Source organism: Bombina bombina, chromosome 11, assembly GCF_027579735.1.
Source record: "Bombina bombina isolate aBomBom1 chromosome 11, aBomBom1.pri, whole genome shotgun sequence".
Classification (NCBI taxonomy): domain Eukaryota; kingdom Metazoa; phylum Chordata; class Amphibia; order Anura; family Bombinatoridae; genus Bombina; species Bombina bombina.
In genome coordinates this window covers 27837409-27854755 of record NC_069509.1, presented here as the reverse complement: position 1 = coordinate 27854755, position 17347 = coordinate 27837409, and the positions used below count along the sequence as shown (strand labels likewise).

The following is a 17347-nucleotide window of genomic DNA, read 5'->3' as shown; positions in this document are numbered from 1 at the left end:
AAGTTTGAGAATTTTATTTATTTAGTAAAGCTTAACAAATGATTTATCTGCAAAGGTTTTCAGACATCATTCTGTATGTTATTATGTGTAGGCTAAAAGGACTAGCACCTAGTGTTAGCAAGTTCATTTCCATTTAGTTCAGTAGAGGATTGAAACAACATTTTGCTAATGTAAGGTCCTGCTGATCCTAGATAATCCACCACCAAGGGGTTAAAAACATAGGTAAAATCCTGCTTGGGAACATCAAGCTTTGCATCTCCTGAGCAGAGCCTGATTGGTTAGCTAGGCTGGAGTGTCAGTTACACTCACCAATCACTGCAATTACTTTACTTCTATTTTTAGGTTAAACACATAATAATCTAGGGTCAGTAATGTAAACACAACATACTCTAACGGTTTTCTAAAGATGATTTAGAATGTTTCTTTAATACTCTGCCATCAAGTTGTTATTATATAAATATATGGGTAAGAACAACTGGGTAAATCATATTACAGTAGTGAAGCTATTAACTTCTTCAAAATTATTCATTCAGTTCAGTCTTTTTATGTTATGTTTCAAGTAGAGAGAATATAGGATATAAATGTGACATTTTATAGTACACAAAAACAAATTCTTACATGATTCAGATAGAACATACAATTTTAAACAGCTTTACAACTTAATTCTGTTATCCAATTTGTTTAGTTTTCTTGCTATCCTTTGTTGAAGGATCAGCAATGTACTACTGGGAGCTAGCTGAACGCATCAATAAGCCTGTGACAAGAGGCATATATGTGCAGACACCAATCTGCAGCTAGCTTCTAGCTCATGAGGCTACCTAGGTATGCTTTCCAACAAAGGATAGCAAGAGAACTAAACAAATTAGATAACAAAATTAAATTGTAAAGCTGTTTAAAATTGTATGTTCTATCTGAATCATGACTGATTTTTTTTTTTGTTTTATGTCCCTTTAATAATAAAATATATATTTAATAAAATCTTAAAAATCTGTTAATCTGTTACTGATTTATTAATACTTCTATATAAGCTTATCAGTAATTGCTTTGAGTAAAAAATCTTTGCAGGTGACCTATGTATATTAAAAATTAAAGTAGTTTAAATCCTTAAAGGGACAGTCTAGTCAAAATTAAACTTTCATGATTCAGATAGGGCATGAAATTTTAAACAACTTTCCAATTCACTTTTATCATCAAATTTTCTTTGTTCTCTTGGTATTCTTTGTTGAAAGCTAAACTTAAGTAGGCTCATATGCTAATTCCTAAGCCCTTTAAGGCCGCCTCTTATGTCAGTGCATTTAGACAGTTTTTCACAGCTAGATGGCGTTAGTTCATGTGTGGCATATAGATAACATTGTACTCACGCACATGGAGTTACCTAGGAGTCAGCACTGATTGGCTAAAATACAAGTCTGACAAAAGAACTGAAATAGGGGGGCAGTCAGCAGAGGCTTAGATACAAAGTAATCACAGAGGTAAAAAGTATATTAATATTACAGTGTTGGTTATGCAAAACCGGGGAATGGGTAATAAAGGGATTATCTATCTTTTTAAACAACAACAATTCTGGAGTAGACTGTCCCTTTAAATTAACCTCCCAATTCAAAGTAATAGCAAGAATCAACACCTTCTCCTACTCAGTCTAGTAACTTTGTATTTTTTATGGTCACATTACACTAAGTTACATATAATGTTTTGCCTTTTATTTACATTTATACTTAATTATTATCATAAATCATATTTTTCCCACAGTCTCTCCCTCCCCCTCTACGTCTGTCACAACAACAACTTCTCGTCCAGTATGTGGCTCTCCCCTGATCTCCAGTCGGATAGTGGGAGGTACCAATGCAGTGGAAGGGAAGTGGCCATGGCAGATCAGTTTGAAATACCAGGGGTCTCACATTTGTGGGGGGTCTCTGATCTCTAACCATTGGGTGATGACAGCAGCACACTGCTTTGAAAAGTAAGTAATTAATCATCTACGTTTTAGAGTAGTAATCTTGATAATATTAGAAGACTTTGTCATAGTGGTCCCTATTTGCCTTTATCCATAATCTGTAATATTTTATTTATCTGGGGATACAAAAAATACACATCAGAGTAAACAAATATTTATTTTTATTTTAAAACGACATACAAGTCAAAATTACACTTTCATGATTCAGACAGAAAGTGCAATTATAAAGACAAGTTTACACTTTTTTTTTTTTAATCAAATTTGTTTTGTCAAGGTGTCCAGGTGGGAGGGGGGCAAAGGTAGGTCCCCACCTGGAATTTTACCTGTATTTTCAGCTTTATGGCAATGTAAGGCAGATGCCTTACCCACAAGGCATATTTCTCACCATTTGCCAGAAGCTACCAATACAGGATGGTGAGGGTAATGTGAGTGCTGCTGCTCACCTGTGCACTGTAATTGGGCAGGACTATGGGTGTGTCATTGTTAGCCTGGGTGTGTAGTTGGTGGAACTGTAATGGGGCAGGGTTGTGGGAGTGTCATTGTTAGCCTGGGTGTGTAGTTGGTGGAACTGTAATGGGGCAGGGCTGTGGGTGTGTCATTGTTAGCCTGGGTGTGTAGTTGGTAGAACTGTAATGGGGCAGGGCTGTGGGTGTGTCATTGTTAGCCTGGGTGTGTAGTTGGTGGAACTGTAATGGGGCAGGGCTGTGGGTGTGTCATTGTTAGCCTGGGTGTGTAGTTGGTGGAACTGTAATGGTACAGGGCTGTGGCAGTGTCACTGTTAGCCTGGGTGTGTAGTGGGTAGAACTGTAATGATACAGGGCTGTGGGAGTGTCACTGTTAGCCTGGGTGTGTAGTGGGTAGAACTGTAATGGGGCAGGGCTGTGGGAGTGTCATTGTTAGCCTGGGTGTGTAGTGGGTAGAACTGTAATGGGGCAGGGCTGTGGGAGTGTCACTGTTAGCCTGGGTGTGTAGTGGATAGAACTGTAATGGTACAGGGCTGTGGGAGTGACATTGTTAGCCTGGGTGTGTAGTGGGTAGAACTGTAATGGGTCAGGGCTGTGGGTGTGTCATTGTTAGCCTGGGTGTGTATTGGGTAGAACTGTAATGGGGCAGGGCTTTGGGAGTGTCATTGTTAGCCTGGGTGTGTAGTGGGTAGAACTGTAATGGTACAGGGCTGTGGGAGTGTCACTGTTAGCCTGGGTGTGTAGTGGGTAGAACTGTAATGGGACAGGGCTGTGGGAGTGTCATTATTAGCCTGGGTGTGTAGTGGGTAGAACTGTAATGGTATAGGGCTGTGGGAGTGTCACTGTTAGCCTGGGTGTGTAATGGGTAGAACTGTAATGGTACAGGGCTGTGGGAGTGTCACTGTTAGCCTGGGTGTGTAGTGGGTAGAACTGTAATGGGGCAGGGCTGTGGGAGTGTCATTGTTAGCCTGGGTGTGTAGTGGGTAGAACTGTAATGGGGCAGGGCTGTGGGTGTGTCATTGTTAGCCTGGGTGTGTATTGGGTAGAACTGTAATGGGGAAGGGCTGTGGGGGTGTCATTGTTAGCCTGGGTGTGTAGTGGGTAGAACTGTAATGGGGCAGGGCTGTGGGTGTGTCATTGTTAGCCTAGGTGTGTAGTGGTTGGAACTATAATGGGGCAGGGCTACGGGTGTGTCATTGTTAGCCTGGGTGTGTAGTGGGTAGAACTGTAATTGGGCAGGGCTATGGGTGTGTCATTGTTAGCCTGGGTGTGTAGTGGGTAGAACTGTAATTGGACAGGGCTGTGGGAGTGTCATTGTTAGCCTGAGTGTGCAGTGGGTAGAACTGTAATGGGGTAGGGCTGTGGGAGTGTCATTGTTAGCCTGGGTGTGTAGTGGGTAGAACTGTAATGGTACAGGGCTGTGGGTGTGTCATTGTTTGCCTGAGTGTGTAGTGGGTAGATCTGTAATGGTACAGGGCTATGGGTGTGTCATTGTTAGCCTGGGTGTGTAGTGGGTAGAACTGTAATGGTACAGGGCTGTGGGTGTGTCATTGTTAGCCTGAGTGTGTAGTGGGTAGAACTGTAATGGTACAGGGCTGTGGAAGTGTCATTGTTAGCCTGGGTGTGCAGTGGGTGGAACTATAATGGGGCAGGGCTGTGGGAGTGTCACTGTTAGCCTGGGTGTGTAGTGGATAGAACTGTAATGGTACAGGGCTGTGGGAGTGTCATTGTTAGCCTGGGTGTGTAGTGGGTAGAACTGTAATGGGTCAGGGCTGTGGGTGTGTCATTGTTAGCCTGGGTGTGTATTGGCTAGAACTGTAATGGGGCAGGGCTGTGGGTGTGTCATTGTTAGCCTGGGTGTGTAGTGGTTGGAACTATAATGGGGCAGGGCTACGGGTGTGTCATTGTTAACCTGGGTGTGTAGTGGGTAGAACTGTAATTGGGCAGGGCTATGGGTGTGTCATTGTTAGCCTGGGTGTGTAGTGTGTAGAACTGTAATTGGACAGGGCTGTGGGAGTGTCATTGTTAGCCTGAGTGTGCAGTGGGTAGAACTGTAATGGGGTAGGGCTGTGGGAGTGTCATTGTTAACCTGGGTGTGTAGTGGGTAGAACTGTAATGGTAAAGGGCTGTGGGTGTGTCATTGTTTGCCTGAGTGTGTAGTGGGTAGATCTGTAATGGTACAGGGCTATGGGTGTGTCATTGTTAGCCTGGGTGTGTAGTGGGTAGAACTGTAATGGTACAGGGCTGTGGGTGTGTCATTGTTAGCCTGAGTGTGTAGTGGGTAGAACTGTAATGGTACAGGGCTGTGGGAGTGTCATTGTTAGCCTGGGTGTGCAGTGGGTGGAACTATAATGGGGCAGGGCTGTGGGAGTGTCACTGTTAGCCTGGGTGTGTAGTGGATAGAACTGTAATGGTACAGGGCTGTGGGAGTGTCATTGTTTGCCTGGGTGTGTAGTGGGTAGAACTGTAATGGGTCAGGGCTGTGGGTGTGTCATTGTTAGCCTGGGTGTGTATTGGCTAGAACTGTAATGGGGCAGGGCTGTGGGAGTGTCATTGTTAGCCTGGGTGTGTAGTGGGTAGAACTGTAATGGTACAGGGCTGTGGGAGTGTCACTGTTTGCCTGGGTGTGTAGTGGGTAGAACTGTAATGGTACAGGGCTGTGGGAGTGTCATTGTTAGCCTGGGTGTGTATTGGGTAGAACTGTAATGGGGCAGGGCTGTGGGTGTGTCATTGTTAGCCTGGGTGTGTATTGGGTAGAACTGTAATGGGGCAGGGCTGTGGGAGTGTCATTGTTAGCCTGGGTGTGTAGTGGGTAGAACTGTAATGGGGCCGGGCTGTGGGTGTGTCATTGTTAGCCTGGGTGTGTAGTGGGTAAAACTGTAATGGGGCAGGGCTGTGGGTGTGTCATTGTTAGCCTGGGTGTGTAGTGGGTAGAACTGTAATGGTACAGGGCTGTGGGAGTGTCACTGTTAGCCTGGGTGTGTATTGGTTGGAACTATAATGGGGCAGGGCTGTGGGTGTGTCATTGTTAGCCTGGGTGTGTAGTGGTTGGAAATATAATGGGGTAGGGCTGTGGGAGTGTCATTGTTAGCCTGGGTGTGTAGTGGGTAGAACTGTAATAGTACAGGGCTGTGGGAGTGTCACTGTTAGCCTGGGTGTGTAGTGGGTAGAACTGTAATGGTAGAGGGGTTTTTGGGAGTGTCACTGTTAGCCTGGGTGTGTAGTGGGTGGCATTGTAATGGGGCAGGGCTGTGGGTGTGTCATTGTTAGCCTGGGTGTGTAGTGGGTAGAACTGTAATGGGGCAGGGCTATGGGTGTGTCATTGTTAGCCTGGGTGTGTAGTGGGTAGAACTGTAATGGGGCAGGTCTGTGGGAGTGTCATTGTTAGCCTGGGTGTGTAGTTGGTAGAACTATAATGGGGCAGGGCTGTGGGTGTGTCATTGTTAGTCTGGGTGTGTAGTGGGTAGAACTGTAATGGGGCAGGCTGTGGGTGTGTCATTGTTAGCCTGGGTGTGTAGTGGGTAGAACTGTAATGGGGCAGGTCTGTGGGTGTGTCATTGTTAGCCTGGGTGTGTAGTGGGTAGAACTGTAATGGGGCAGGGCTGTGGGAGTGTCATTGTTAGCCTGGGTGTGTAGTGGGTAGAACTGTAATGGTACAGGGCTGTGGGAGTGTCACTGTTTGCCTGGGTGTGTAGTGGGTAGAACTGTAATGGTACAGGGCTGTGGGAGTGTCATTGTTAGCCTGGGAGTGTAGTGTGTAGAACTGTAATGGGGCAGGGCTGTGGGTGTGTCATTGTTAGCCTGGGTGTGTATTGGGTAGAACTGTAATGGGGCAGGGCTGTGGGAGTGTCATTGTTAGCCTGGGTGTGTAGTGTGTAGAACTATAATGGGGCCGGGCTGTGGGTGTGTCATTGTTAGCCTGGGTGTGTAGTGGGTAGAACTGTAATGGGGCAGGGCTGTGGGTGTGTCATTGTTAGCCTGGGTGTGTAGTGGGTAGAACTGTAATGGTACAGGGCTGTGGGAGTGTCACTGTTAGCCTGGGTGTGTATTGGTTGGAACTATAATGGGGCAGGGCTGTGGGTGTGTCATTGTTAGCCTGGGTGTGTAGTGGTTGGAAATATAATGGGGTAGGGCTGTGGGAGTGTCATTGTTAGCCTGGGTGTGTAGTGGGTAGAACTGTAATAGTACAGGGCTGTGGGAGTGTCACTGTTAGCCTGGGTGTGTAGTGGGTAGAACTGTAATGGTAGAGGGGTTTTTGGGAGTGTCACTGTTAGCCTGGGTGTGTAGTGGGTGGCATTGTAATGGGGCAGGGCTGTGGGTGTGTCATTGTTAGCCTGGGTGTGTAGTGGGTAGAACTGTAATGGGGCAGGGCTATGGGTGTGTCATTGTTAGCCTGGGTGTGTAGTGGGTAGAACTGTAATGGGGCAGGTCTGTGGGAGTGTCATTGTTAGCCTGGGTGTGTAGTTGGTAGAACTATAATGGGGCAGGGCTGTGGGTGTGTCATTGTTAGTCTGGGTGTGTAGTGGGTAGAACTGTAATGGGGCAGGCTGTGGGTGTGTCATTGTTAGCCTGGGTGTGTAGTGGGTAGAACTGTAATGGGGCAGGTCTGTGGGTGTGTCATTGTTAGCCTGGGTGTGTAGTGGGTAGAACTGTAATGGGGCAGGGCTGTGGGAGTGTCATTGTTAGCCTGGGTGTCTAGTGGGTAGAACTGTAATGGTACAGGGCTGTGGGAGTGTCACTGTTTGCCTGGGTGTGTAGTGGGTAGAACTGTAATGGTACAGGGCTGTGGGAGTGTCATTGTTAGCCTGGGTGTGTAGTGTGTAGAACTGTAATGGGGCAGGGCTGTGGGTGTGTCATTGTTAGCCTGGGTGTGTATTGGGTAGAACTGTAATGGGGCAGGGCTGTGGGAGTGTCATTGTTAGCCTGGGTGTGTAGTGGGTAGAACTGTAATGGGGCCGGGCTGTGGGTGTGTCATTGTTAGCCTGGGTGTGTAGTGGGTAGAACTGTAATGGGGCAGGGCTGTGGGTGTGTCATTGTTAGCCTGAGTGTGTAGTGGGTAGAACTGTAATGGTACAGGGCTGTGGGAGTGTCACTGTTAGCCTGGGTGTGTATTGGTTGGAACTATAATGGGGCAGGGCTGTGGGTGTGTCATTGTTAGCCTGGGTGTGTAGTGGTTGGAAATATAATGGGGTAGGGCTGTGGGAGTGTCATTGTTAGCCTGGGTGTGTAGTGGGTAGAACTGTAATAGTACAGGGCTGTGGGAGTGTCACTGTTAGACTGGGTGTGTAGTGGGTAGAACTGTAATGGTAGAGGGGATTTTGGGAGTGTCACTGTTAGCCTGGGTGTGTAGTGGGTGGCATTGTAATGGGGCAGGGCTGTGGGTGTGTCATTGTTAGCCTGGTTGTGTAGTGGGTAGAACTGTAATGGGGCAGGGCTATGGGTGTGTCATTGTTAGCCTGGGTGTGTAGTGGGTAGAACTGTAATGGGGCAGGTCTGTGGGAGTGTCATTGTTAGCCTGGGTGTGTAGTTGGTAGAACTATAATGGGGCAGGGCTGTGGGTGTGTCATTGTTAGTCTGGGTGTGTAGTGGGTAGAACTGTAATGGGCCAGGCTGTGGGTGTGTCATTGTTAGCCTGGGTGTGTAGTGGGTAGAACTGTAATGCGGCAGGTCTGTGGGTGTGTCATTGTTAGCCTGGGTGTGTAGTAGGTAGAACTGTAATGGGGCAGGGCTTTGGGAGTGTCATTGTTAGCCTGGGTGTGTAGTGGGTAGAACTGTAATGGTACAGGGCTGTGGGAGTGTCACTGTTTGCCTGGGTGTGTAGTGGGTAGAACTGTAATGGTACAGGGCTGTGGGAGTGTCATTGTTAGCCTGGGTGTGTAGTGTGTAGAACTGTAATGGGGCAGGGCTGTGGGTGTGTCATTGTTAGCCTTGGTGTGTATTGGGTAGAACTGTAATGGGGCAGGGCTGTGGGAGTGTCATTGTTAGCCTGGGTGTGTAGTGGGTAGAACTGTAATGGGGCCGGGCTGTGGGTGTGTCATTGTTAGCCTGGGTGTGTAGTGGGTAGAACTGTAATGAGGCAGGGCTGTGGGTGTGTCATTGTTAGCCTGGGTGTGTAGTGGGTAGAACTGTAATGGTACAGGGCTGTGGGAGTGTCACTGTTAGCCTGGGTGTGTATTGGTTGGAACTATAATGGGGCAGGGCTGTGGGTGTGTCATTGTTAGCCTGGGTGTGTAGTGGTTGGAAATATAATGGGGCAGGGCTGTGGGTGTGTCATTGTTAGCCTGGGTGTGTAGTGGTTGGAACTATAATGGGGCAGGGCTGTGGGTGTGTCATTGTTAGCCTGGGTGTGTAGTGGGTAGAACTGTAATGGTACAGGGCTGTGGGAGTGTCACTGTTAGCCTGGGTGTGTAGTGGGTAGAACTGTAATGGTACAGGGCTGTGGGAGTGTCATTGTTAGCCTGGGTGTGTAGTGTGTAGAACTGTAATGGGGCAGGGCTGTGGGTGTGTCATTGTTAGCCTGGGTGTGTATTGGGTAGAACTGTAATGGGGCAGGGCTGTGGGAGTGTCATTGTTAGCCTGGGTGTGTAGTGGGTAGAACTGTAATGTGGCAGGGCTGTGGGTGTGTCATTGTTAGCCTGGGTGTGTAGTGGGTAGAACTGTAATGGGGCAGGGCTGTGGGTGTGTCATTGTTAGCCTGGGTGTGTAGTGGGTAGAACTGTAATGGTACAGGGCTGTGGGAGTGTCACTGTTAGCCTGGGTGTGTATTGGTTGGAACTATAATGGGGCAGGTCTGTGGGTGTGTCATTGTTAGCCTGGGTGTGTAGTGGTTGGAACTATAATGGGGCAGGGCTGTGGGTGTGTCATTGTTAGCCTGGGTATGTAGTGGTTGGAACTATAATGGGGCAGGGCTTTGGGTGTGTCATTGTTAGCCTGGGTGTATAGTGGGTAGAACTGTAATGGGGCAGGGCTGTGGGTGTGTCATTGTTAGCCTGGGTGTGTAGTGGTTGGAACTATAATTGTACAGGGCTATGGGTGTGTCATTGTTAGCCTGGGTGTGTAGTGGGTAGAACTGTAATTGTGCAGGGCTATGGGTGTTTCATTGTTAGCCTGGGTGTGTAGTGGGTAGAACTGTAATTGGGCAGGGCTGTGGGAGTGTCATTGTTAGCCTGAGTGTGCAGTGGGTAGAACTGTAATGGGGTAGGGCTGTGGGAGTGTCATTGTTAGCCTGGGTGTGTAGTGGGTAGAACTGTAATGGTACAGGGCTGTGGGAGTGTCACTGTTAGCCTGGGTGTGTAGTGGGTAGAACTGTAATGGGGCAGGGCTGTGGGTGTGTCATTTTTAGCCTGGGTGTGTAGTGGGTGGAACTGTAATGGTACAGGGCTGTGGGAGTGTCACTGTTAGCCTGGGTGTGTAGTGGGTAGAACTGTAATGGTACAGGGCTGTGGGAGTGTCACTGTTAGCCTGGGTGTGTAGTGGGTAGAACTGTATTTGGACAATGCTGTGGGAGTGTCATAGTTAGCCTGGGTGTGTAGTGGGTAGAACTGTATTTGGACAGGGCTGTGGGAGTGTCATTGTTAGCATGGGTGTGTAGTGGGTAGAACTGTAATGGGGTAGGGCTGTGGGAGTGTCATTGTTAGCCTGAGTGTGTAGTGGGTAGAACTGTAATGGTACAGGGCTGTGGGAGTGTCACTGTTAGCCTGGGTGTGTAGTGGGTGGCATTTTAATGGGGCAGGGCTGTGGGTGTGTCATTGTTAGCCTGGGTGTGTAGTGGGTAGAACTGTAATGGGGCAGGGCTATGAGAGTGTCACTGTTAGCATGGGTGTGTAGTGGGTAGAACTGTAATGGTACAGGGCTGTGGGAGTGTCACTGTTAGCCTGGGTGTGTAGTGGGTAGAACTGTAATGGGGCAGGGCTGTGGTTGTGTCATTGTTAGCCTGGTTGTGTAGTGGGTAGAAGTGTAATGGGGCAGGGCTGTGGGTGTGTCATTGTTAGCCTGGGTGTGTAGTGGGTAGAACTGTAATGGGGCAGGGCTGTGGGTGTGTCATTGTTAGCCTGGGTGTGTAGTGGGTAGAACTGTAATGGGGCAGGGCTGTGGGATTGTCATTGTTAGCCTGGGTGTGTAGTGGGTAGAACTGTAATGGGGCAGGGCTGTGGGAGTGTCATTGTTAGCCTGGGTGTGTAGTGGGTAGAACTATAATGGGGCAGGGCTATGGGTGTGTCATTGTTAGTCTGGGTGTGTAGTTGCTGGAACTGTGATTGGGCAGTGCTATGGTTGTGTCATTGTTCGCCTGGGTGTGTAGTGAATGGAACTGTAATGGGGCAGGGCTGTGGGTGTGTCATTGTTAGCCTGAGTGTGTAGTGGATGGAACTGTAATGGGGTAGGGCTGTGGGTGTGTCATTGTTAGCCTGGGTGTGTAGTGGATGGAACTGTAATGGGGTAGGGCTGTGGGTGTGTCATTGTTAGCCTGGGTGTGTAGTTGCTGGAACTGTAATGGGGTAGGGCTATGGGTGTGCCATTGTTAGCCTGGGTGTGTAGTTGGTGGTGCTCTGTATTATTTGCCGACTGTGTTACATTCCTCTACCTCTGGCCACGCCTACTAATTTCTTACAAAGCCGGTTGTTGACGCATGCGCTCACTGCAGCATTGCTACAATAAAGTGCAAAATGACACTAAATAGCATGCATGCGCCGATGCCACAGTCGGCAAATATTACAGAAGCAGGTCAAACACAGTTTTGGCACTAGCTGGGTCAGGTGGCATACAAATTGATTGTGCCAAAAAAAAGAGAGGTGCTGTACGGCCATTGAGTAAATAAAAAATTCAACATACAAATTGATCGTACTTATGTTTTCACAGTATACATAGTTACAAGCACTCTGGGGACCTACACAATTTGGGCACTAGTTGGGTGGCAGACAAATAGATTGCACCTATTTTACATAATATAAATATTTACAAACACTCTGGGGGACATCTAAGTACTTGTAACTATGTATATTGTGAAAACGTAAGCATGATTAATTTGTATGCCACCTGACCCAGCTAGTGCCAAAACTGTGTTTGACCCGCTTATGTAATATTTGCCGACTGCGGCATGGGTGCATGCGTGCTATTTAGTGTCATTTTGCACTTTATTGTAGCAATGCTGCAGTGAGCGCATGCGTCACCAACGGGCTTTGTAATAATTTGGTAGGCATGGCTGGAGGTAGGCGGAATGTAACAAAGTCGGCAAATATAACAGAACAGGGGAACTGTAAGGGGGCAAGGCTATGAGTGTGTCATTGTTAACCTGGGTGTGTAGTGGATGGAACTGTAATAGGGCAGGGCTGTGGGTGTTTCATTGTTAGCCTGGTTGGGTAGTGGGTAGAACTGTAATGGGGCAGGGCTATGGATGTGTCATTGTTAGCCTGGGTGTGTAGTGGATGGAACTGTAATGGGGCAGGACTGTGGGTGTGTCATTGTTAGCCTGGGTGTGTAGTGGGTAGAACTGTAATGAGACAGGGCTATGGGTGTGTCATTGTTAGCCTGGGTGTTTAGTGGGTGGAACTGTAATGAGATAGGGCTATGGGTGTGTCATTGTTAGTCTTGGTGTGTAGTGGGTGGAACTGTAATGGCACAGGGCTGTGGGTGTATCATTGTTAGCCTGGGTGTGTAGTGGGAGGAACTGTAATGAGACAGGGCTATGGGTGTGTCATTGTTAGCCTGGGTGTGTAGTTAGTGTAAATGTAATGGGGCAGGGCTGTGGGTGTGTCATTGTTAGCCTGGGTGTGTAGTGGATAGAACTATAATGGGGCAGGGCTATGGGTGTATCATTGTTAGCCTGGGTGTGTAGTTAGTGTAACTGTAATGGGGCAGGGCTGTGGGTGTGTCATTGTTAGCCTGGGTGTGTAGTTGGTGGAACTGTAATGGGGCAGGGCTGTGGGCGTATCATTGTTAGCCTGGGTGTGTAGTGGATAGAACTGTAATGGGACAGGGCTGTGGGCGTATCATTGTTAGCCTGGGTGTGTAGTGGATAGAACTATAATGGGGCAGGGCTATGGGTGTATCATTGTTAGCCTGGGTGTGTAGTTAGTGTAACTGTAATGGGGCAAGGCTGTGGGTGTGTCATTGTTAGCCTGGGTGTGTAGTTGGTGGAACTGTAATGGCACAGGGCTGTGGGTGTGTCATTGTTAGCCTAGGTGTGTAGTTGGTGGAGCTGTAATGGCACAGGGCTGTGGGCGTGTCATTGTTAGCCTGGGTGTAAAGTGGATGGAACTTTAATGGGGCAGGGCAATGGGTGTGTCATTGTTTGACAAGTTGGTAGTGGCTATAAAGATAACCACTGAAAGAGTACATCTATAGCACTCACATTAGTAGTGCCATTGGTCCCTTTCTCCTTTTTCAAACGTGTGTCATTGTTTGCCTGGGTGTGCAGTTGTTGGAACTGTAATGGGGAAGGGCTATGGGTGTGTCATTGTTAGCCTGGGTGTGTAGTAGGTGGAACTGTAATGGCACAGGGCTGTGGGTGTATCATTGTTAGCCTGGGTGTGTAGTGGATGGAACTGTAATGGGGCAGGGCTGTGGGTGTATCATTGTTAGCCTGGGTGTGTAGTGGATGGAACTTTAATGGGGCAGGGCTGTGGGAGTGTCATTGTTAGCCTGGGTGTGTAGTGGATGGAACTTTAATGGGGCAGGGCTGTGGTAGTGTCACTGTTAGCCTGGGTGTGTAGTGGATGGAACTGTAATGGGACAGGGCTATGGGTGTGTCATTGTTAGCCTGGGTGTGTAGCGGTTGGAACTGTAATGGGGGAGGTTTATGGGTGTGTCATTGTTAGCTTGGGTGTGTAGTGGGTGGAACTGTAATGGCACAGGGCTGTGGGTGTATCATTGTTAGCCTGGGTGTGTAGCGGATGGAACTGTAATGGGGAAGGGTTGTGGGTGTATCATTGTTAGCCTGGGTGTGTAGTGGATGGAACTTTAATGGGGCAGGGCTGTGGGAGTGTCATTGTTAGCCTGGGTGTGTAGTGGATGGAACTTTAATGGGGCAGGCCTGTGGGAGTGTCACTGTTAGCCTGGGTGTGTAGTGGATGGAACTTTAATGGGGCAGGGCTGTGGGTGTGTCATTGTTAGCCTGGTTGTGTAGTGGGTAGAACTGTAATGGGGCAGGGCTGTGGGTGTGTCATTGTTAGCCTGGGTGTATAGGGGCTGGAACTGTAATGGGGCAGGGCTGTGGGTGTGTCAATGTTAGCCTGGGTGTGTAGTGGATGGAACTTTAATGGGGCAGGGTTGTGGGAGTGTCATTGTTAGCCTGGGTGTGTAGTTAGTGTAACTGTAATGGGGCAGGGCTGTGGGTGTGTCATTGTTAGCGTGGGTGTGTAGTGGGTGGAACTGTAATGGGGCAGGGTTGTGGGAGTGTCATTGTTAGCCTGGGTGTGTAGTGGGTGGAACTGTAATGGGGCAGGGTTGTGGGAGTGTCATTGTTAGCCTGGGTGTGTAGTTAATGGAACTTTAATGGGGCAGGGCTGTGGGAGTGTCATTGTTAGCCTGAGTGTGTAGTTGGTGGAACTGTAATGGGGCAGGGTTGTGGGAGTGTCATTGTTAGCCTGGGTGTGTAGTGGATGGAACTGTAATGGGGCAGGGCTATGGGAGTGTCTTTGTTAGCCTGAGTGTGTAGTGGCTGGAACTGTAATGGGGCAGGGTTGTTGGAGTGTCATTGTTAGCCTGGGTGTGTAGTGGATGGAACTTTGATGGGGCAGGGCTGTGGGAGTGTCATTGTTAGCCTGAGTGTTTAGTGGGTGGAACTGTAATGGCACAGGTCTGTGGGTGTTTCATTGTTAGCCTGGGTGTGTAGTGGCGGGAACTAGGTTTGTCCCTAAAAAACAGGAGATTTGCCATGAGGGGAAAGGGGCAGACCTCCCAACAGTTGGGAGATCTGTAGAAGGGGAGGCAGTATCCGCTATAGCAGTGTTTCTACACCTCAGTCCTCATGTACCTACAACACGCCATGTTTTCATTATAGCTGAACCAGTGCACAGGTTAGATAATCAGCTGATCAGTAACCATGGTTACTAACCTGCTCTTACCCATCAGCTGATTACTTCACCTGTGCGCTGGTTCAGCTATAATAAAAACATGGCGTGTTGAGGGTACTTGAGGGCCGCGGTTGAGAAACACTGCGCTATAGGTTTTATTTGCAGGGAATACTCATTTGCAGCTGGCACTGCCCAGTTACCCGTCTGCACACCAGGGTACAATTACAGGGAGTGCTACTAACAGGTGAGGGTCCAGACACACTTACCTGCAGATAGTTTTCCTGACTCTGCTTTAGGTGCATTTCTGAGTGCATGAAGGGGACCAGCCCATCCTGTTTGGTGTCTCTGTGCTTATTGTTTAAGCTTAATTTAGCAGGTACAGAGCAGAACAATGCGGTTTATTTCTGCATATCCTGAGGTTGTTCTGCACTTTACCTAAAGAGGAATACAAGTGCAAAATGAAAATGCACTAAAGTGTCTATTGTACATAACTGAGTGTTAAACCGCCCTGCAAGGAAGTTAAACTCATTAAAGGAATAATAAACAGTGCTCCTTTGGTAAAAACAAAAATGTTAAATCAAAGTAAATATAAAAAGATAACGATCGTGTAAAAAAAGAGCAAATAACTTACTTAAATTCACTTCTAGAAAACAACTGCCCAATATGGGCCTCGCTTCCATTGAGTCGTTAAAAATGGAGCCGTAAGCTACCGAAGCGGACGACAGCTAAAAGTAATTTACGGCTCCATTTTAGTACCAGGTTTCCATTGAAAAGATTAGCGTGTTGCGCGCAGTCGCTCTTTTCGGCCGTACGTAAGTTTGCGTTGCCAACCGATGTCGGATTTGTCGAAAAGCGCGCCATAACAAGTGCATTGCCATGGTAACCCGACCTCTGTCTATAAGAATAACGGTTTGCGCCTGCACTCTTTACCTGTGATCGCCTCTAGAGAGAAAGACACGGGAGCTAGTTGCGTTGGTAGGAGTTTTGGGTTTTTGAGAGTTGTTTGAGAGTTAGTGGAGAGTTTGATATTTGATTTTCATATATTCTTATTGTAGGCCTCATATAATATTAGGAACACACACACACATCCATACATTAGTTAATTAACACACATTAGTTTATACACACAAATACACACACACACACATACACACTTTTATTTGATACAAACACATTCACTTTTTTTTTTTTTCATTAACCCCCATATCCCCATCTTCCTTTATTACTCCTTTCATTAATCCCCTTATTCCACTTCCCATCCCCCCTTTGACTACCCTTCCCTTCCTCACTATATAACTTTTTTTTTTATATATACATTTTGCCCATCCTATTTTTTTTTTTTTAACATCCCATATTTTTTGTTTCATTTGACTATATAGCTCACCCCTTTCTTCATTTGCATCCCTTATTATTTTTCTATAATTTTGTTCTAATCCTCCTTAGTTTTTCCTTTTTCATTTACATCCCTTTGTTTATTTTCACCCCCACATTTTATTTTTATTTTGAGGGATATAGAATAGAGATAGTTAGGGTCTAGATAGGTTAGGTAGTTAGTTTTGGGGATATTTAATTTAGGGTTTAGTTAGGTGAATTAGTGTAGTTAGGTAAGCTAGGGACTTTAGTGTTAGGTTAGAGTTAGGGAGGAAGGAGAAAGGGATGGATAGGCCTAGTGGAGTTGGGAAGGGGGTGGCTAGGGGGAGGGCAGTGGTGAGGGTGGATAGAGGGAGGGGGAGGGGGAAGTAGGGAGTAGTATGGGCAGGAATAGGGGCCGAGGTTTGGGTGGAGGATTTGTCCTTCCTCAAACCCTGGCAGAGGAGGGAAGGAGAGAGGGTGGAAGAGGAATGGAGGTGGGAGGAGTGAGGAGGAGTCAGCCTCAGCTAGGCACAAAAAGAAAAGGGAAAGTGGGGCAGACTGTGGCAACTGGGGGTGGGGCTGGTGGTAGCCTGTCACAGCCTGCAGGGACAGAGGAGGTAGAGAGGGCTGGTCCCCAGTCACAGGAGGGAGAGTCTGTGTCTGCTGGCCCTTCAGGTGTGAAGGGCAGGCTAAGAGAGGAGAGGTACTCTGAGGAGGAGAAGGAGGCTCTTGTTGAGGCATACTTGGAGAGGGCAGCTCAGCTGGAGAACCCTAACCTGAGGCCGGCTGTCCGGAATAAGCTGTGGGAGGAGATTCGAGTGGCAGTCAGCTGCTTAGGACGTAATCGTTCTACTGCCAGCATTAAACACCGCTATCATGACTGCAGGAGGGAAACCAAAGCTAAGCTGGCACAGCAGGCCAAATATGCACGTGGGACAGGTGGTGGTCCTAGCAAGAGAATACACCTAAGGTCATGGGAGGAGATGCTGTCCAATGTCATCTCGGATGAATCTGTTTACGGATGTAAGGGGACAATGGACACCTCTGTGCCAGCTGAAGAGGTCCATGAAGGTGAATATTAAATATCATATGTAATAAATGTTTTATTTCTAAAAAATATATGTTAACATCAGAAATATATATCGGCTTTGTTTTTTAAAATATAAATGTAATCATACACATGTGTAATACAGAATATAGAATGTTCATATATTATATATGTTTAGTAATCAATTGTGTTCAAGCATCAGTGGAAAACATACCTAGGTAGGATTAGTACAAGTAATGTTTTACATGGTTCAAAGTCTAATTTGCACAGTAACTTAAAGTGATAGTAAACCCAATGTTTTTATTTCATGATTCAGATAGAGCAGCAATTTTAAGCAACTCTCTAATGTACTACTATTATCAATATTTCTTTGTTCTCTTGGTATCTTTATTTGAAAAAGTAGGAATGTAAGCTATGGAGACTTTGCATTTTTGGTTCAGAACCCTGGCTAGCGCTCGTGATTGGTGGCTACATTTAGCCACCCAATAAGCAACAGCAACCCAGGTTCTGAAACAAA

At 47.2% G+C, this 17347-nt stretch overlaps 1 protein-coding gene across 1 annotated transcript in view; it reads left to right on the top strand.

Moving 5' to 3' along the window:
* The window catches only part of LOC128641613 (uncharacterized), a 116602-nt gene that overhangs the window by 75962 nt on the left and 23293 nt on the right, over window positions 1-17347 (top strand). The window contains exon 9 of the mRNA XM_053694151.1: window positions 1750-1960. Within this exon, the coding sequence (XP_053550126.1) occupies window positions 1750-1960 (211 nt within the window). The remainder of the gene's footprint in view (window positions 1-1749; window positions 1961-17347) is intronic.